Source organism: Motacilla alba, chromosome 15 (assembly GCF_015832195.1).
Source record: "Motacilla alba alba isolate MOTALB_02 chromosome 15, Motacilla_alba_V1.0_pri, whole genome shotgun sequence".
Lineage (NCBI taxonomy): Eukaryota > Metazoa > Chordata > Aves > Passeriformes > Motacillidae > Motacilla > Motacilla alba.
Genome location: NC_052030.1, coordinates 2,670,181 through 2,687,424, shown reverse-complemented (window position 1 = coordinate 2,687,424; position 17,244 = coordinate 2,670,181). Strand labels below are relative to the sequence as shown.

The 17,244-nt window shown below is 40.3% G+C and overlaps 1 protein-coding gene across 5 annotated transcripts in view; it reads left to right on the top strand.

Annotated features, from left to right (window-relative positions):
* Positions 1-17,244, top strand: part of SPECC1L (sperm antigen with calponin homology and coiled-coil domains 1 like) — a 59,281-nt gene that overhangs the window by 1,131 nt on the left and 40,906 nt on the right. For 3 of the 5 annotated variants that reach the window (XM_038152646.1, XM_038152643.1, XM_038152642.1), the window contains exon 2: positions 12,938-13,127. In XM_038152646.1, coding sequence (XP_038008574.1) covers positions 12,975-13,127 — 153 coding nt within the window. In that variant the 5' untranslated portion in view covers positions 12,938-12,974. Of the gene's footprint in view, positions 1-8,957; positions 9,173-12,937; positions 13,128-17,244 lie in introns of those variants that run through there. The other 2 variants (XM_038152641.1, XM_038152644.1) reach the window with 2 other exon arrangements.

Sequence of the window (17,244 nt, the reverse complement as noted above, 5' to 3'; positions counted from 1 at the left end):
TCTTCGCAAGCTCTGCTCACCCCAAAAGCAAACATAAACGTTCTGGAGCTGCTTCCTGCTTCATTAATGGTGTGGACTTTGGCTGCTGAAAGATAGGCAAATTAAAGCCACTGGCTGCTTTTAGCACTGGGGATCACAATGTAGTGCTGTAGTAGCTCAGAAGAAGAGAAGCAGTTTCTTCTCTGTCTCCAGCGTGGTTGAGTGTTGTTAGGTAGTTGCTAACAAAAATGAAAAGAGAAGGTCATTGTAAATAGTCTGAGATTAAAACTGGGAAAGTGAGACGGGAGTCGTCTCATGTTTCTTGTAGGACTGGCGCTTCACTTTCAGCTAATGGAAAAACCAGATTCCAGGCTGGTAAACTAGGTGAAGTAAGGAAAAAACCCCTTGATTTCTCAGATGATTTGTATGACTGAAGATACATGTCTTTTTCTTTCTTTTTTAATATGATACATCATTGGGAACAAAACCTCTCAAATATATTTAACTTATTTTTCTATTCCCGTCAAATAAAGGGCCATCTAGTTAGATAATGCAGCCCACATTTTCCCAGTTATTTTATCTGCTCAAGCTAATTGTTGACATGTGTTTTAGTGTGATCATCAGTAAAGATCTGTCTTCTCTCTTTGATTGTTTGAGGGTTTGTTAAATTAAAGTCTGATGAAGGTGGAACATCACAGTGGGAAAACCTCTGTGCAGGGATTTCCACATGTCATGGACTGTTACCTTCTATTGTGATTTGCAGCTCCAGGATGTTTTTCCTTTCCCTTTGTGCTCTAGGCTGGTGTGATCTCTGTGGCCTTCCAGGCATCTGCTAAAGGTGTCTTCTGCATCAGGCTGGAGCTAAGGTTTCCCTCAATGGAGAGAGATCAAAGACAGCTTGGGTGTTAGGCTGAGGTCTGGCACTGCTTGGCCACATCATTGTCAGCATGGGCATTGGCATGGTTTGCTTGGGCCAGCTGGTATTTTCCTGAGCCATACCTGGACATCATTTAAAGGTGGCAAATGCCAGGTCTAAAACTTCCTGAATTTTAGAAGTTTCTGTCTAAGCACATACTGGGATGGATATTTTTATGCTGCAAAGATTTTATTGTACAAAATAGATCTGATGTACAGTCAACATTTTATGTATTGATAGATATATACTTAGAAGTAACATTTTGAAGTCAAATTTGTGCCATTTTTGCTTTACTGTTGGTAAGAAAGAGGAAAATAGATTCTCAGTAGGTGGAGGCTATGGAAACTCCTTAGGAGATTTTTCAGTAATGTAATTCGGAAGCTCTTTTTTGACCTTGTGGTGTTGGAGCCTGTCTTGGCAACAAGGATCCAGTCCTAGCAGTATGTAATGCTATTAATGAGACTGAATCACTATTGCTCATTGGGAAAACAGCATAAGAAATGTTAGGCTTGTACTTCCTGGCTTAAAAAATCACCCCATTTAGTCTTATTTTTGGTCTTTATACTGAAAAAGAGAGAAAGAGCAAGTGTTGGAAGCTGATTTATGTACATAATGGTAGCCTTACATGACTAGTTACAAGGAACCTATTACTTGTTTCTTTTGAGCTTATTCCAACTGAAACGATCGGAGAAGCCTCCATTTGGAGCACTTAGCAGTAGTGCAGCCTGGAAGTAATCACAGGATTCTATCTTTAAACATAAATAATTCATTAGTCGAGTTTTCACACATATGTGCATGTTTTTCTTTGGGAAAGAAGACTTTACTGTCCTACACCTACAAGGCACTGCAACTTTTGATCTTCATCTTCTTGGGGTACTTCAGTTTTGCCAAGAACTGACACTGTTGCAAATCAGTGGCAGAACTAGTAGCTTCCCAAATTGCAGGGAAGAATAATACAAGGATAAATTGTGAAGTTAGGTGAAAGGAGACTTTATGAAGGGTTTCAATGCACGAGGTTTCAGTACCAGAAAAAAAAAATTAGAACAAGTCACTTGTTGCATATCAAATGTTTATAAAGCCACTAAAGCAAAATTTCAGGAGAGTAAATAACAAGTTTATACTTACTTCAAAACTTGGTTAGGCATTTTTGAAAGATAAATCTTGCATAAATTTTTTTTTCCATCACTGTGTGCCAGAATAGAGCCAAGGTGATGACTGGCTGCAATTAATTGTTAGATATGCAGTTTTATTCAGGAAAATAAACTGAGCACCTAACATGTAGTATTTAAATAATAGTAAAAAAGAGTTAAGGTAGAGTTGAAGTACTCGAGTGATGTATTTGATGACATCAGTCTGAAAGTATTTGTATATTTTGGATGCTAAAAGCATTTCCTTGACTTTGGTCATTTGGCCAGGGTGGGATCCATGCTGTGCACAGGTACATGCAGTGAGTAATGACTTTCTGTGGGATCTGCCTTTGGGGAGGTGGGTGGGAAGCATGACCAGGGTGCTGGTGTTTTTACTGCTCCCTGAAACTTTCTGTGTTCTTCTTAATGCGTTTCTGTGGATGTTCTTAATTAAAAGCACACAGTGGTTTTGGCAGATGGAGCCTTCTTGAAGCTTCGGCTGCGGAATTTCCTTGCTGTGTGAGGGTTGGTGCTGGAGAGGCTCCTTCAATGCATTTCACTGCTAGAATGTTGGCTGTCTGTGGATGGACAGGCCTTAAGTGATATGGGCAAGTTTATAAAAATGATCTGCTAAAGTTTGACTTTCTCTGTTTAGCCGTAGGATTTTAAATTTTTTTTTTCTTTTTGCTGAGTTGCCAGATTATACTGAGCTAAAATTGTCTTTTATTTAGCAAAGTAAATGACATTGAGGGTTGCTAATGGGTGTGCATTTAAAGTAGCATCTGCTGTGCAGTGTGTTCAGACAATGGTCTTGCCTGTTTCAATTCGCTCTTCGCTAACAAGTGACCAGCACTTTAAATGGTTAATGGCAAATATTTCCTTCAAGTCCCTGAAGGAATATAGGCTTTTCTGGAAGAGAAAAGGAAAACTAAAGCTACTTTTATAGGCATGATTCCTTCCACAAATCTGAGTAACTGCGTACCCTTGAAGTTTTAGTTTTGTTTTTATTTCTTTCTGTGACAAAAAAAAAAAAAGAACCTTCTTTCCTTTCAGTGACAGAATCATGCAAAGCTACTTTGGATCTGCACTTGCTTATATGAGATGGACAATTAATGTCTCTTTTGGAAATGATGAACTTCTTAAATACATACAGTTGTTGGTAGTTGTTGTCATCAAATTATTCTTGATTTAGGATTTGTAAATATGAGATGCATCATTGAATGTGGCGATATCATTGGATTGAACTCTACTGAGGTCATCAAGAATTAACATGTTAAAATGAAAACTTTGTGACATAAACTTTTCCCCCATTACTGTTGCTGTTCTTTCTAGTTTTATACGAAACTACAAGACAGGGTTTCCTCAGCCTGCAGCATGGGTGTGCCTGTGACTTTGGAAGAGTTTAAAGGTGCCATCATGCTGTTCTTCAAAGGTTTTGATAGCTTGCTGGGGTAGATATTGCTGTAACCAATGTCAATTCTGTTTGTAAAAACTCAGGAAAAATAGTAAAGACAATTTAAAGGATATAGATCCAAGTGTACAGATGAAATTTCAGTCTACTTTGTTTCATATTTAGAACTACATTTGCTGTGTTAAAAACATTAAATTGTACAAGTTCTTGTTACAAAAACTTCTTGACAGTTTCCTGAAAATCTTTCTGATATACACACCTGTAAAACATAACTAGTGTGTATCTACAGAAGAAAATTAAGTCTATCAGTTATGGACATTAGTGTTGTAATATAAAGGATATTTGCAGGAAAAGAAAAATACTTCAGAATAGCCTTTTTTAATAGGAGGACTGCATTTTTCTGGAGGAGAAACTATTCTGAGGCTTTCAGTCACACATCAAAGGCTTGCCAGGAAACCTGGAGATCCAGGAGCTTTTCAAAGAAACACCTTAAAAGTGTTTCACGGTGGAAAGTGCACTTGGCATTCCATGAGGATATCAGCACATCAACAGCTACATCAGCTCGGGTTGCTGTACTGGGCTTTTAGTGCTTTCCCTGGTTTGTCCCATGTAGAATCCTGCACTCCTCCAGCAACCAGACTGTCCCAGGGAACAGCAGCTCCATAAACTGCCTGGTGATTCACCCTTTTCTGGAAGGCTTGGAATAAAATTTGGAAGAGAAATAGTCTTACCCTTTTTCCCTGGGGAAATAAAAATTTACCAGTAGATGGAAACCTCTCCATCCTGTCACAAGGACTTTTTTTCCATGAGACTCAAATTTATGTCCTTGAGCTCCTGTAACTGCTCCTCCCTTAGTGATACCGGAGTATTTAGGAAGGATTTGCATGTGCCTCTGTCTCTGCTCTGTCTGCCAAGCCTGAAGCCTTTAAACCATGTAATGAGGGTGCTGTTGACAGGTCTTGGAGGTTAGGAAAGATGTGGGCCACTGCACAGAATCTGTAGATAGCCAGGCTTCAGACCCCTCAGTGGCCTGTTTTGTGACGTGGTGATAGCATAGAAATAACACAGTTCATCTGTGCCCTGGCAGAGTGTGGCTTGGAAAGTGTTGGTGGCTTGGTGGGGGACAGTAAGAGGTTCATTTAAAGCAGGGCTGTTCTGAGAGGCCAATAGCCTGAAACTGAATTAAAACAAATTTGGGGCTACACCATCTCTGAAAGGATGAGACTTCCTTCTTGTTCCCAGTCCCGCTGCTTCCTTTGCATGGTATCTAGCAATTACAAGGTGAGTCAGATCAGTCCTGATCTGTCTGAAAGACCAACTCATCAAAAATGAGCTGTGATCTCTAGAATGGAGAGAAGGGAGAGGACCGAGCAAGGGGGTGGGACCGCCTCTTTAGGTGGCAAGGTACAATTAAGTTATTTTCATGACTAACTTAAGCAATCCCCAGCAGGCACTTTCCTCCCCCAGCCTTAGCAAGATTGACTTGTGCATGAGCCATTCCCATTCAGGCCATTTGCTTGGTGCATCTGAGACCAGGATGGTCCTTCTGGGCTTGGGAATCCCAGAGCTGTAAGCACCTGGGGCCTGGGAAGGTCCTCAGGTGATGCATCTCTTTATTGCTTCTTCTGTTCTCCGGGACTTTTTTGTTGCAATGCCTTCAAGAATGTTGTCAGACCAGGTTGGGGGTGAAGTGGACATGGCGAGCACTCAGTCACCTCCCAGTTCCAGGTGGCCAGGCAATAGAAATACCTCAAGCAGAGAATTAATCAACTGCTGGTAAGAACAGATCTATCACCATAACCATCCTGGTATCAGGACTGGGAGCATTTGGATTTTGCATGAACTGAAGATCTGGTGGAGTGTTTTGGATGAGCATGAGACCTAGTCAAAGTTAATCACTTCTCTTACAGGTTTTACCTGTAACACATGTGTGCTGGGAGCCACTGGTCTGCCTCCTGAAATGGCTCTTTGCACGTCCTTTCTCTGTCCCCTTCCTGTGATGGGCCCCTGGCTGCTCCCTGCCTTACTTCTCCCTGGGAACTTGATGCAGCAGAAGCCTTTGCTGCAGTTGTTGATATCTGAGTTCAGCTGATAACGTTTACAATGGACCAAAGGGAGGAGGTCACCACTGGTCACCTGCTCGAGGCAGCTCTTCTGGGAACAGCTGTGCTGGAGGGAGAACGTTGCAGTGAAATGTTGTATGCTGAGCAAGTCAGTTTGAAAGGAAAGGAAGCTGTAGTGTTGGTCCTACACCTTTTTCTGTGCTGTTCTACCAACTCCCCTGGTTTTAAAATTGTCATGGCTGGTTTTGAAAGTACTGCCAGGCAGTGCCAGGGGAATTTCCACATATGTGTTTGTCAGTAGGACTCATGGTTGTAGGAATCACAGCGATTAACACTGTAAGCATTCTACCAGTGGACTTTGGTTGTTGTGTGAGGAATACAGTATATGCTTAAGGTTATAGGACACTAAATACACCTTTGTAACTGGAACGTCATTGATTTTTGGAGGAACACTTGCTTTAGAGCATGCTTGGAATAACAGGTAAGAGCACTTCCAGTTAGAGGAGTTAACTGATCGAGTATCACTTTTTAGATTGTTGGGGTTTATGCTTAAAGCTGCTCAGTCCTTTGGCTGGGAAACTTTGTGGGTTTTTTTTTATTTTCCTGAAAAACAAGTGTCATTGTAGGAGTTAGCTCTGTTTTATCAGAATACTAACCCAAGGGGTTTACAGAAAAGGTTGACATGTCTGCTGTTTGTTCAAGCATGTAAAATCTGTCATAGAAGTGCAATTGCTGCCCAGGAAATAGGTATATGCTGCCTCATCTCTTAGTGTGTGGCTTAACACTTGGATGCAACTGTAAAATTTTCCGAAAGGAGTGAAAAATGACAGTGTAACCAAATTACCAGTATTGTCAGCACCAAGAGTGTTTTGATCTGGACTGTGAGCAGCTGTAGTTAATGGGCATGTTAAAAGTACTGAGCTGACATAGAATGTTTTGTAATCAGCTCAACGATGGATACCAGGAACGTATGGATTTACCTGGTCTATTATTCTGTTTTTCAAAGCTATAATTAAAAAAGTCTTCTGAAGCTGCAGTCAGTGTAGAAGCTCCTGCTGAGACCAAGTCATGGACAGTGTTGCCCTTCCCTGTTGAACAGTTTCTCCATGCTAGTTGATGAACAGTTGTTTTTTCTTTCCTTGGCAGCGGTTTGAAATAGCAGTTGTTTGAAATAGGAGCTTGAAAACAAGGCTACATAATTTAATTTTGTTATGAAAAGGCCTTTAGAGCACAGTTTGTGAGTTCAGGAGTTCTGTAAATGTTCCTGTCACTTGTCTGGAATTTTAAGTATTGCGACGGTTACACATCGCTTGCAGCAGCTACAGCTCTGAAGTTTTCTCCAAAGAAGGAGTAGAGAAATCGAGGTGTGCAACAGCCAGTTTTTGCCCAAAGCTCTGGTCTTTCCTGCCTTCTGTTGGAAAGAGGAGTAGCAGTAGCAAATGCAGCTTGAAAACAGTGGATGGATAGCATAACTTAAATGCAGAATTACTGTTTTTGTAATTCCACAACTTGTAATGGAAAACTGTAAAAGCTCTTCAGAATTTTTAAGACAGAAAGTAATAGAAAAGTCTTTTCTCTCATAAAGGCTCCCTGCAGCCATCGCTGCAGGAATGCAGCCCGTGTGCTCCATCTGTATTGCACTGCAATGCGCACTTGTGTATTTTCCTCGCAGCACAGGAGCGTAGCAGACACTGCCCACATTGGCACAGGGATCCAGCCCACCTGGAGCTCCATCCCACCTGCAGCTGTGGGCAGATGCCTTAGGAAAGAACCCAAACCCAAAATCTTCCCTCCTACCCTGACTGCTCTCCCACCTTGTAATTAGTTTTGGCTCAGAGGGGTTTCTGAGCCCTTTGTGCTCGGATATTTAACAGCCACTAGGAATTTCTGTACCTTGTGCATGACCAGTCTCCCCATCTCCTCACACAAAATACATTAAACATACGCATAACTTTTTTTTAAAATTTAGAATCTGGCTCTGAATTAATTTGCTGGTCTTTAGTTTTAGTTTTTTACTGGAAGAGATGATTAACAGCCACTCCCAGTCTGCCTTCTCGATGCCATTCCAGATTTGATAGGCTTTTTTCTTGTTCCCTGTGAGATATCTCATGGGAGCTCTTATATAGCTTTGATCTTATTTTTGCCCCTTGCTCGATCAATTTAAGATGTGTAAGGATTTTTTTTTTTTTGAGGTTGAGAGAAGAAGTGCACATAGCAATTAAAATGTGGGTAGATGGGCAAAAAATTGATTTGTTGAGTGTGATATTTGTGTTTTATGGTTCATTCTCTTTTCCTTTCTGTAATAATTTCTGGAATTGCTTTGCTTTTTTTCTTTTCCTGTTCCAAACACTGTACTGATAGTTTAATGAAGCTGTGAATCAGAATGCTGTAGTCTTGCTGAGCAGTAATGATCCACTGAGAGCACATTTATATTTGAAGCTGAGGTTGCTTTCCCGCAAGTGATAGATGTGTTTGTGTTTACCTGCATTTAATTTTGTTTGCTGTTTTTATTGTCCACTTAGTCTCATAAGGGTTTTGTGATTCCATGGACTCTCCTATTATCCTTGGTATCTTAAATTACCTGCTAGCATCAGCAAACTTGCAAGTCACTAAAACTGATGTCTTGATCTTAAGCAATAAAAGAAATGTGCTATTTGCTCTGGGCTGCTGGAATCCAGTGGCTTATATATCATGTTTTTGGAACTATGGAGCAAGAGATATTGTTGTAGGGTGCTTGTGCAGCTTGCCAGCTGAAAGTTATAGAGAGCTGTGTCTGTTTCTAGATAGCTTATTTCATATTCCAGGTATGAAATGCTGTCTGTGCTGTCTTGTCTGCAGAGACTTGGGAAAGTTCTGTATCTGTGTTTTACAGGGGCTTGATGAGGCTGTGTTTTATAATCTCTTTGCCTTTGTGCCTTTTGGGACTGAAGTGTAAGTGACCTGAAAACGTCATTCCCTAATTATTTGGGCAAAGTTGTCAGCCTAAATATATCAAAACCAAAGAATTTGCACAAATACAGAGTGAAAGTGTACTGCCTCTGTTGCTCTTAGATGTGAGCAGTTTCTTCTGTAACTTGGGTCTTTGATTTTCCAAAAGTGCTCAGTATCCTCAGATTTGAGAGATTGTTTGCTTCTTTTTTTTTTTCTCTTAAAAGATAATTCTAAGATTATTTATAATTTTCTTAATAACTCATGATTTTTAGTAGGTAGCGTTGCTTAGTGCCTCTCAAAAATACTTTTGTTGCTCAACCCTCTATTGTCTTCCAGGCACAGGAAACTATATTCTGTACTCTTGTAACTACTACTCTTTACTTTTGTGACAACAATGTTAGCATAAACAAGCATATGAAATAATGGATGAGATTAAAATAATCACAGTAAGGAATCATCCCCTCCCTGCCCTGCTTCAGTGCTCAGGGTTCTGAAGAGCAGTGCTGAAAGCATTGCATGTTGGCTGGCTGGATGTATCATATCAGTTTACAGTCAGGAGCAGAGCCATGCTATTGGGCAAAACAGTTTTAAATTATTATTTATGCAGTTGTGTTTGCAGCTGGTATAAAGCACAGGACTGGTTTCACATGCCTTCACCAGAGCAGGGAGAGCACTCCTGAGCAAGTTCTCCTGTTTCCTGGACTATGTGTGCTGTGGAGAGAGAGACGCCTGGGAAAGGATACAGGTTAGAGGGAATAGTTACAGTTTAGTTTAGGAATGCAGTCTTTCTATCTGATATTTTGGTGGTGTTTTGGCTTTTTTCCATTTTGATTCATTGATACTGTTTGTGCTATCATTAATCAAATGTTTTCCATTAACGTCTTCTGCCTGTTGATGAGTATTTTCTTTAGTAGTGGCTTTTTTTTCCCTTCCCTTCCCTTCCCTTCCCTTCCCTTCCCTTCCCTTCCCTTCCCTTCCCTTCCCTTCCCTTCCCTTCCCTTCCCTTCCCTTCCCTTCCCTTCCCTTCCCTTCCCTTCCCTTCCCTTCCCTTCCCTTCCCTTCCCTTCCCTTCCCTTTTTTTTTTTTTTTTTTTTTTTTTTTTTTTTAGGAGGAGGAAGTGTGTATAAAGGGAAAGGAAGTCTTCAGTAATTCTTTCTCCCTAGGGCAATATATAAAATACAGTTTTATATGCAATATTTTCTTTTTAAAACAATAGTGAAATAATATTTTAGTTCTCGTTTGAATTGTTAATGTTGCATGTTACTCTTCAGGAAGCTTCCTTTGGTTAGAGAGTGTTTTATTTCTTATTTTAAAATTTCTTGTTAGATTTTCTTGTTGGGCAGAGACAAGATTATTGCTGATTCTTAATACTGTTTCTTCCTAAGGAATGTGGTTGTGTTCTTCAGAAGCACAAAAGCAGTTTTTATCTGCCGTACCTGCCTTTTGAGAAACTGGGTGAAGCAGGGCTTTTTCTACTTCCAGTCACACAATATTGATGTCTTCTGCTTTCAGTGCTGAAACCCCATCTTCTTTTTCCTTCCTGGAGAAGGCAGGAGGGGAGAAATTGGCACAGAGAGGCCATAAATTCACTTTAGGAGTCTTAGTAAACAGCTGCTTTTAGAACCTGTAATGCTAATTGGTATCTTGTTCTTATTTTCTGTGACCCATTTGTATATTTTTCTCAATTTTTTAAACTCTAATCATGTAAACTTCTTTCATTAGGAAAGTAACTAGTAAGGTTTAGTTTCTCTGGCATTAAAACAGGAGCAGTGGTCTCTAAGCCTTCTTGTCCTCTATGTATCTTTAAAGTTTCTGGAAATGTGGTTCTACCTTTGAGTTTCGGCGAATCAAAACTACTGGTCTTGAGTGTCAAATATATGGATATTTTAAAGTAATGCTGTGATGAAACATGAGGATTATGCTTAGCTGACATTGTTGAGTTGTGCTTGCTTCCACCCCTGCTTTGCAGTTGCTGTTCTTGAAGCGAACACTGTGGCATGTTTTCAGGAGCACTTCTCATGGATGAGAACCATTTGAGTTCACAGAGTCTTGTCACTGCTGACCCCCTGAGATATCTTGATAGCAGTAAAAATGGTTTGTTCTGTGAAAGGTAACGTTAGCCTGCATCTCTATAAGGTCATCCATCCAGTGGGTTATGTTATTCTTGCCTGCTGTAATAAACAGATCCAACTGTGTTTACTGTGCATGCAAAGCTCGTGTGTGCTGTGTCTGGCTTTGCAAGGTGTGTCAGGGCTGATGAATGTGCTCTGCAGACGTGAAAAATGTGCATTGCAAGCAGCCAGTGCTGGGTGTCTCCATGCCAGCCAGAGCCACTGCTTTATCTGCATTGCCAGGCAAGGCTGTCAGGCTTTGCCAAATCACAGTCATATCACTGCCAGTGCCCTAACCCTCCTGGGAGCACTGCCTTCTCACTCTGTGAGCTGTCAGAAGGGGATGGTTCTGACTGACTGGATTTATCCAGGTGTGTCATTTTCCTTTGGAATAATTTTTTAAATGCAGTCAGCTTTGCTACAAACTGCTCCGTGAAAATTCATTGGGTTATTCCTCAAGTGTGCAGTGGGCAATTTATTTGTCTGTAAAACATCAGCAATACCACTCAATAGTAAAGATGCCAGTTCTACTAAAGAACTCTATCCTCTTTAGTATTTTTCATTTTTAGTTTACAGTTGAATAAGATCAAAAGCACAAGTAAGTGATTCATAAACATGAAAAAGACAAGAAATAGAAGTGTGGCAACTTAGATGGTAACCAGTGTTACCATCTGCTTCTGGAATCTAGTAGGCAGTTTAATATTATGTTTAATATTATGTTTAATATTAGTTTAATATTAGTAGGCACTTTAATATTATGTGTGTATAGCAAACATATTACCTTCATGGGGCTTTTCTGGTTTGGGTTTTGGTTTTCTAAGGAGTCTCTCATTTCAAATTATCTCTCAGTTATTTAGTCTTCTGTGAAAGTGTTCTGAATACTTGTAGCTATATGGCAGGACTTGTGCATTTTTGACATCGTGATGATGAAACTGCAACAGCAAACAAAGTTTTCTGTGTCTGTTCATGGCAGCTTTCAGAGCTAAAGGGAATCTGGAAGCTATAAACAAATATTTTCAGTGTTTTAAGATGAAGCTTCCTGTTGCTTCTGTTAACAGTACTTAGGGATTTGAGGAGGCAAAACTCCTGCAGTTTTACTGACTTTTATCAAAGTCAGAGTTGAAGTATACTTGTGTGTGCAGCTGAGGTTGTGCTCAGAAGGAAGGAGTGTGTCTAAGGGTATGGTGTTAATTTTGTTAGCTAAAACTATTTAGTACTTCTGACCACTGTGTTGTTATGTCAGATATCTCATGCACACAGTCATCAGTCTGCTTCTTGTGCCTTTGAAATGCTTCAGTTTTTAAGAAATGGAAATGACTGGACATGTTTCATGTTTCCAGTCAGCTGTGAGATACTGGGCTCACGTAAACCTGATCACTAGCTTCCACCTGGAATCCCTAAGACTGAAAGTGGAGTGGAGATGTTGTCCTTTTAATCTTCCATCCCATGACATGTGACTCAGGGGTGATGAAGAAAACAGCTGCCAGCTCTCACTCTTGCAGGAGGAGAAGATCCTGGTGTGTCTAGTCTTTCTGGTAGCCCGTGCTTGAAGTTCTGGCTGTTCTGTGGCTGTCCTGTTAGTCTGTGCTTCCTTGGAATCAGCTGCTGTTGTTGTAATACCTACAGTTTTCTGCTGTGGCCGTTCCTGGTTTGGATAAAGCCAGCTTTGTTTTCTGGGCTTTCATCTGTGCTTGTGGGTGGAATGGCAGTGCTGGCAGTTCTCTGCTGTCAGAGACAGCAGGCTGGGCCCGGCTGCAGGAGTGTCCTCACTGCGGGCCGTGGAACACAGGGAGCTGCTTCTGCTTCCTTCCTGCAGATAATCCTCGTAATCATGCAACTTATCTTCCATTTTGTGATGTTCCATGTGATTATTATTATTATTTTTAATAACTGGTTTGAGGGAATCTGAATTTTTCAACTTCTTTAGATTTTTTGTACAGTAAATTTTTCTCCACGACTGCTGTTTTACCGAGCTAGTGGTAATCTTTTCTCAGATCCTGTGTTGTTGGTAGTTAAGCTGTTGCCTGAATACTCCCACAGTGTTTTCCTTCCCACAGTCAGAAATAAAGGACATTGCTCCCTAACAAGCCTTTCTTTTGCTGGCTAACGAGTGAACTCAGCAACATGGGTCACTTGTAAAATATCCTCAGTTCAATGCCATTTGTGGAATGAGAACTTAAAAAAAGAAATTATTATAATTTGGAGTGGAGCTTAGTCCTTAGCAAAAATCCCTTTTAAAAAAGGCAAAAACCATTGGTCAGTCACATGCATTTCGTTTGGCTCTAATTTGTGGTCTTTGCTGCTCTTCTGGATTTCTGGTCTTAAATAGAACATTATAAAAAAAGACATTGCTTTTCATCTGTATTTTATGTTTAAAGTTTCTTTCTTTCTGCTTGTAGATTTGTTTGTAAATGCATCATAAACAGACAGCCCAGAATGAAGAAAGCAAGCAGGAGTGTTGGCTCAGTGCCCAAAGTGCCTGGAGTAAATAAAGCTCAAACAAGTGAAAAAGCCAAACCAGAAAACGGCTCCTCAGTGTCTGCAGTAACAAAACTCTCCAAAACCGGGACATCAGCTTCTCTTTTGAAGGTAATAACCAGTAGAACATTCTGATAATTTGTATTTTTTGCACTAAAGCTTTAAAAAGGGTAGAATTTCCAGGCTTGTCTTTAATACAGTTAGACTGGAGGTTGCATGGGTAGCTGGAGGGAATCTGGGCAGTTAGGGAGTCTGGGCAGGGTGACAGGATCTGGTGTGTCATTCATGCTGTACTTCCATACTGCAGCATGAGATGGAGAGCAATGTGCTGTGCAGGACTTGGCTGTTGTGCAAAAAGAGCAAAGTGGGAGTTGTGTTCTGACGAATTTTATTTGTTTGGTGTTATGCTTGAATGGTGTCAGTGACTAATAGGATTTGATAAGAGTTATTTACTGATTCTGAAAAAAGAACTAATGAACTATCTAACATGAGAATGAGAACTTCTTTATATCAGTGATCTGTGTCGGGTCAGTGCAGCTGAGTTCTTCTGGCTGTTTTGGCCTGTGCTTTGTGTTGAAGTACTGCTTGAGCTGAATTTTCACAAGTTGATTCTTGCTCCCAGAACAAGTTCAAAGGTAGAGGTTTTCTCTTACAGTAGGAAAACAGGGCAGTATATGGAGGAGCATGGCTTCCAACAAACATTTAGACGCACTGAGGTGTGCTACTGTGGAGTTTTCACCTGGGAGCAACCACATCTGGGCTGGATGGATGGAATGAGCCTGCCTGCTCTGCCTCCTTTTCCTGGCACGGAGACGTGGCTGGATCCAGCTCCCTTTGCTCTCTGCAGCCCAGTGTGCAGCACTGTGCTGCTGCTGCCCTGGAACAGATGAGCAGAGCAAGGAACAGGGTGTCCAGCAGGGACCTGAGCCACTGTCACTGACACACAGGAAGCCACAAAGGCCGTTTAAGTAACTGGCAAGTAAAGATCCAAAATTATAGAACTATAAGAGTTGAGGTCTCTCTGTAATAGCCCTGCAGGGTTACTGAAGTCAAAAGGTGTGTTCCCTTTCTCTTCTCCGTTTTCTTGTATGGAAGAATGATTAATACTTTTGCTGATGAACTTGCAAGCCAGGTTTCTGGGAGGTTTTCTCCCAGTGCCCCTCCTTTCTTCCATCACCCAATGCATCGTGCAGTTTTCTTAGCTTTAAATAATCTTTTGATGCTTGTTGACACTACATACTTTATATTTCTAGAAACCTCTCAAAGCAACTAAAGTCCTTTGTAGTTTACTTATCAAGTTTCTTATGTCATTCCTCTCAGGGAGATAAAGGAGGAGGATGATGTAACACTGAACAGATTTGACCCAGTATGCTTTCACAATTTTACTTATATTAGTAACACTTCAGGCTATGTGTTGGTGTGGGATTAGAACAGTTTATGAGATTGAGGCACAATGACACTTTTGTCTTGATTACTAAGGCTTATCTCAGGTTGATGTTCAGCCAGGCTTACTTATACAGTTGGATGTCTTTTACTTGTTATGGTGCTGTTGTGCCAACTGTGTGACTTAATGGTAGTGGTGAATCTTCTTTGAGTGTTCTGTACTTATATAACAAAGTTAGTTGTTTGTGGGGCTTTTTGTTTACAGGTACTGACAAATCACATAATTTCTGGCTTGAAAGAAGTATCAATAGAAGTTACATTTTAAAAAATATTTTAAAATATAATTTTATATTTGATATTCTTGATGAAACATTTGGCATATTGTTTTTCTCAGAGGTTGTGGGATATTCTCTTGCAGTTGAATTTGTATGGGCTCTGAATTGCTTTTAATATTTTTGACAAAAAAACCTGGCATTAAATAACTTTATTGCAATGCTTACTAATTTATTCAGTCCTTTAAGCTGGATATTGAGTGAAAGGCCCCTACTAAAGAGTAGAAATATAGTGCTACAACAATCTTGCTTCAGTCAGTAATAATGTTGCAAAATTGAAAATTATTTTGTAATTCTAGCATCCCTTTCATGATATAACTATGGGCCAGCATTCAGCTTTGGGTGGGCTTCTTTAACTGCATTGTTCTACACATTTGTCCTTTCTTGTGGAGTTTTCAAAGCGTGTGGACAATGAATACAGGAGGAAACTGGGACCCACCCTTCAGCAGAGCTGAGCCTGTCCCAGGGTCTGGTTCCCAATGCCCTTGGCTGGTTCCTTCTCTGTAGTTTTTGTCTCCCACTTTGCCCAGCTCTTGGGTAAATGTTCAGCACCCACACACCCCACAACCTTTATTACTACAGAAGTTTAACTGCTAGCCACTTTTAATCTGTCAAAAAATACTCTACAAATAATGTATTCTTATTTTGAAGATCATTATTTTTTGACTTCTTCAGCTAATGAGCTTGTGATCCTGCTAACACTCCCAGCTGTAATTAGACAGCAGCTATACTTCAGACGAATTGCAAAATCCAGTGTCCCTGAAAAGCCAGGACTTGGAGACCAGTATTTGAATATTAAAAATTAGAGTGTGTTTTCAGTATTCATGTGTCTAGGCTTATATTCTGTTTGCAAAAGGCAGTAACTTAATTACAGATTGTTGTGAAGTTTGATGTTTGAAAGACTCAAATACAGCAACAACAACCATCAAAGAAAATCTTAGGTAGGAATAATTATATATATATAAAGGGATTTGAATGAGTTGCAGTAAATAGGATATACCTGTTGAGAAACTAAGATGAAATGAATTGTATAGGTCATTATTCAAGTTTCGTTGCACTGAAAGAAAGTGGAGAGAGGATAACAGAATATGAATTGTATAATTATAAAGTGGTTTTTTTACAGAAAAACAAAATAGGTCTGGATGAGTGTTTCTAATTATGGGATTTTCTAATTTTTCATATTTTAATGTAGGAGTTTTTATGCTAAGCAGGATGGCACAGCTCTTAGTAAATGGGAAAAAGCTGTTTGATAAATATACACCATTGCTTTTGCTTCAATTAAAAAGACATGCTACAAAAATACTTTGATTTTAAAGGTTCTGAATGGTTGCCATTGTGGAACATTAAGAAGAGAGCTGCTGGTTTGTAATTTTTCCAAAGCTTTGCTAAATAGTTTTCTTTGCCAAGAGTATAGTGTTACAGCTTTGAGAAACTGTTTACTAATTGGCTGCAGAGGAGGCAGTGCCTTCCAACCTAGACCAGAAATAGTTTATGGGTAAGTCAGAAGAAGAATGGCTGTCTTAAATTCCTTTGTTCAGCAAGGACTGCAGATGAGTAATGTCTGAACGTGTGTATTTTATTTCGTTTTTTTTCCTCAAGCTGAGTCACGTCTTGACCTATTTGGCTTGATAACATGTACTTGTACTCGAAGTGTCTAAAAGCTTAATCTAATTTCCCCAGTCTTTCAGCAGGGTAAAGATGCCGACAGCTCATAGTCTGTTCCATCACGTTTGCAGGAGGGTGGGCAGATCCAGCAGCAAAGCAGAAAATCACTGTTCTGTGCCTTCTTGTGATACCTGGGTTTAGGCAGTAGTTGCACAGGGCTGTTTCCCTCCCCCTGTGCCTCCATGCCCACAAAATGAGCTTCAATTAGATACCAAATTGAATCAGATCACAGGTAAACCAGGGTTGTTGTACACCCGTAGTTTGTGCTCAGCACATCCTCCCCACATGAGTTGGGTGGGCTTTATGGCTTTTGTAGCCCTTTGATATTTTTGCTTCCCTATTTATATTTCCATTGTCTGTGCTGTTTGCATGGCTGTGTGACGTGGCAGATCAAGGAGCTGCTCTGACTCCTGGGAGGAAGGAGCCCTTGGAAGAGCCTTGTTTGCGCAGCAAACATCAATGGCATTTTCAAAGCAGAAAAGCCAGCTTTAGATGCACGTCGGACTAGATCCTTGGAGTGATGGGTTTTCTTCCAGCCTTTCATAAACCATCTCGGAAGGCTACACCATTTCTGACATGATTCAATAAAAGCATGCTTGTCCTAGAGGATTTTACCCTTACAAATACATGTTTCTATCTGTAAAATTTCTGTATTTCTGTCAATTGCATGCAGAGCAAATATGTTCTCCTCCCAAAGCTCCCTTTTGTTTTGTAGCTGCTAAATGGCCCAGATCCCATCCATGCTCTTTCCACTGTGCTGTGTTCAGTGTTCCTAGCTGTTCTGGAATTGGCATTTGTAAAAAGAGACTATAGAGAATAGAATGACATGCAACTATTGTTTTAATTAA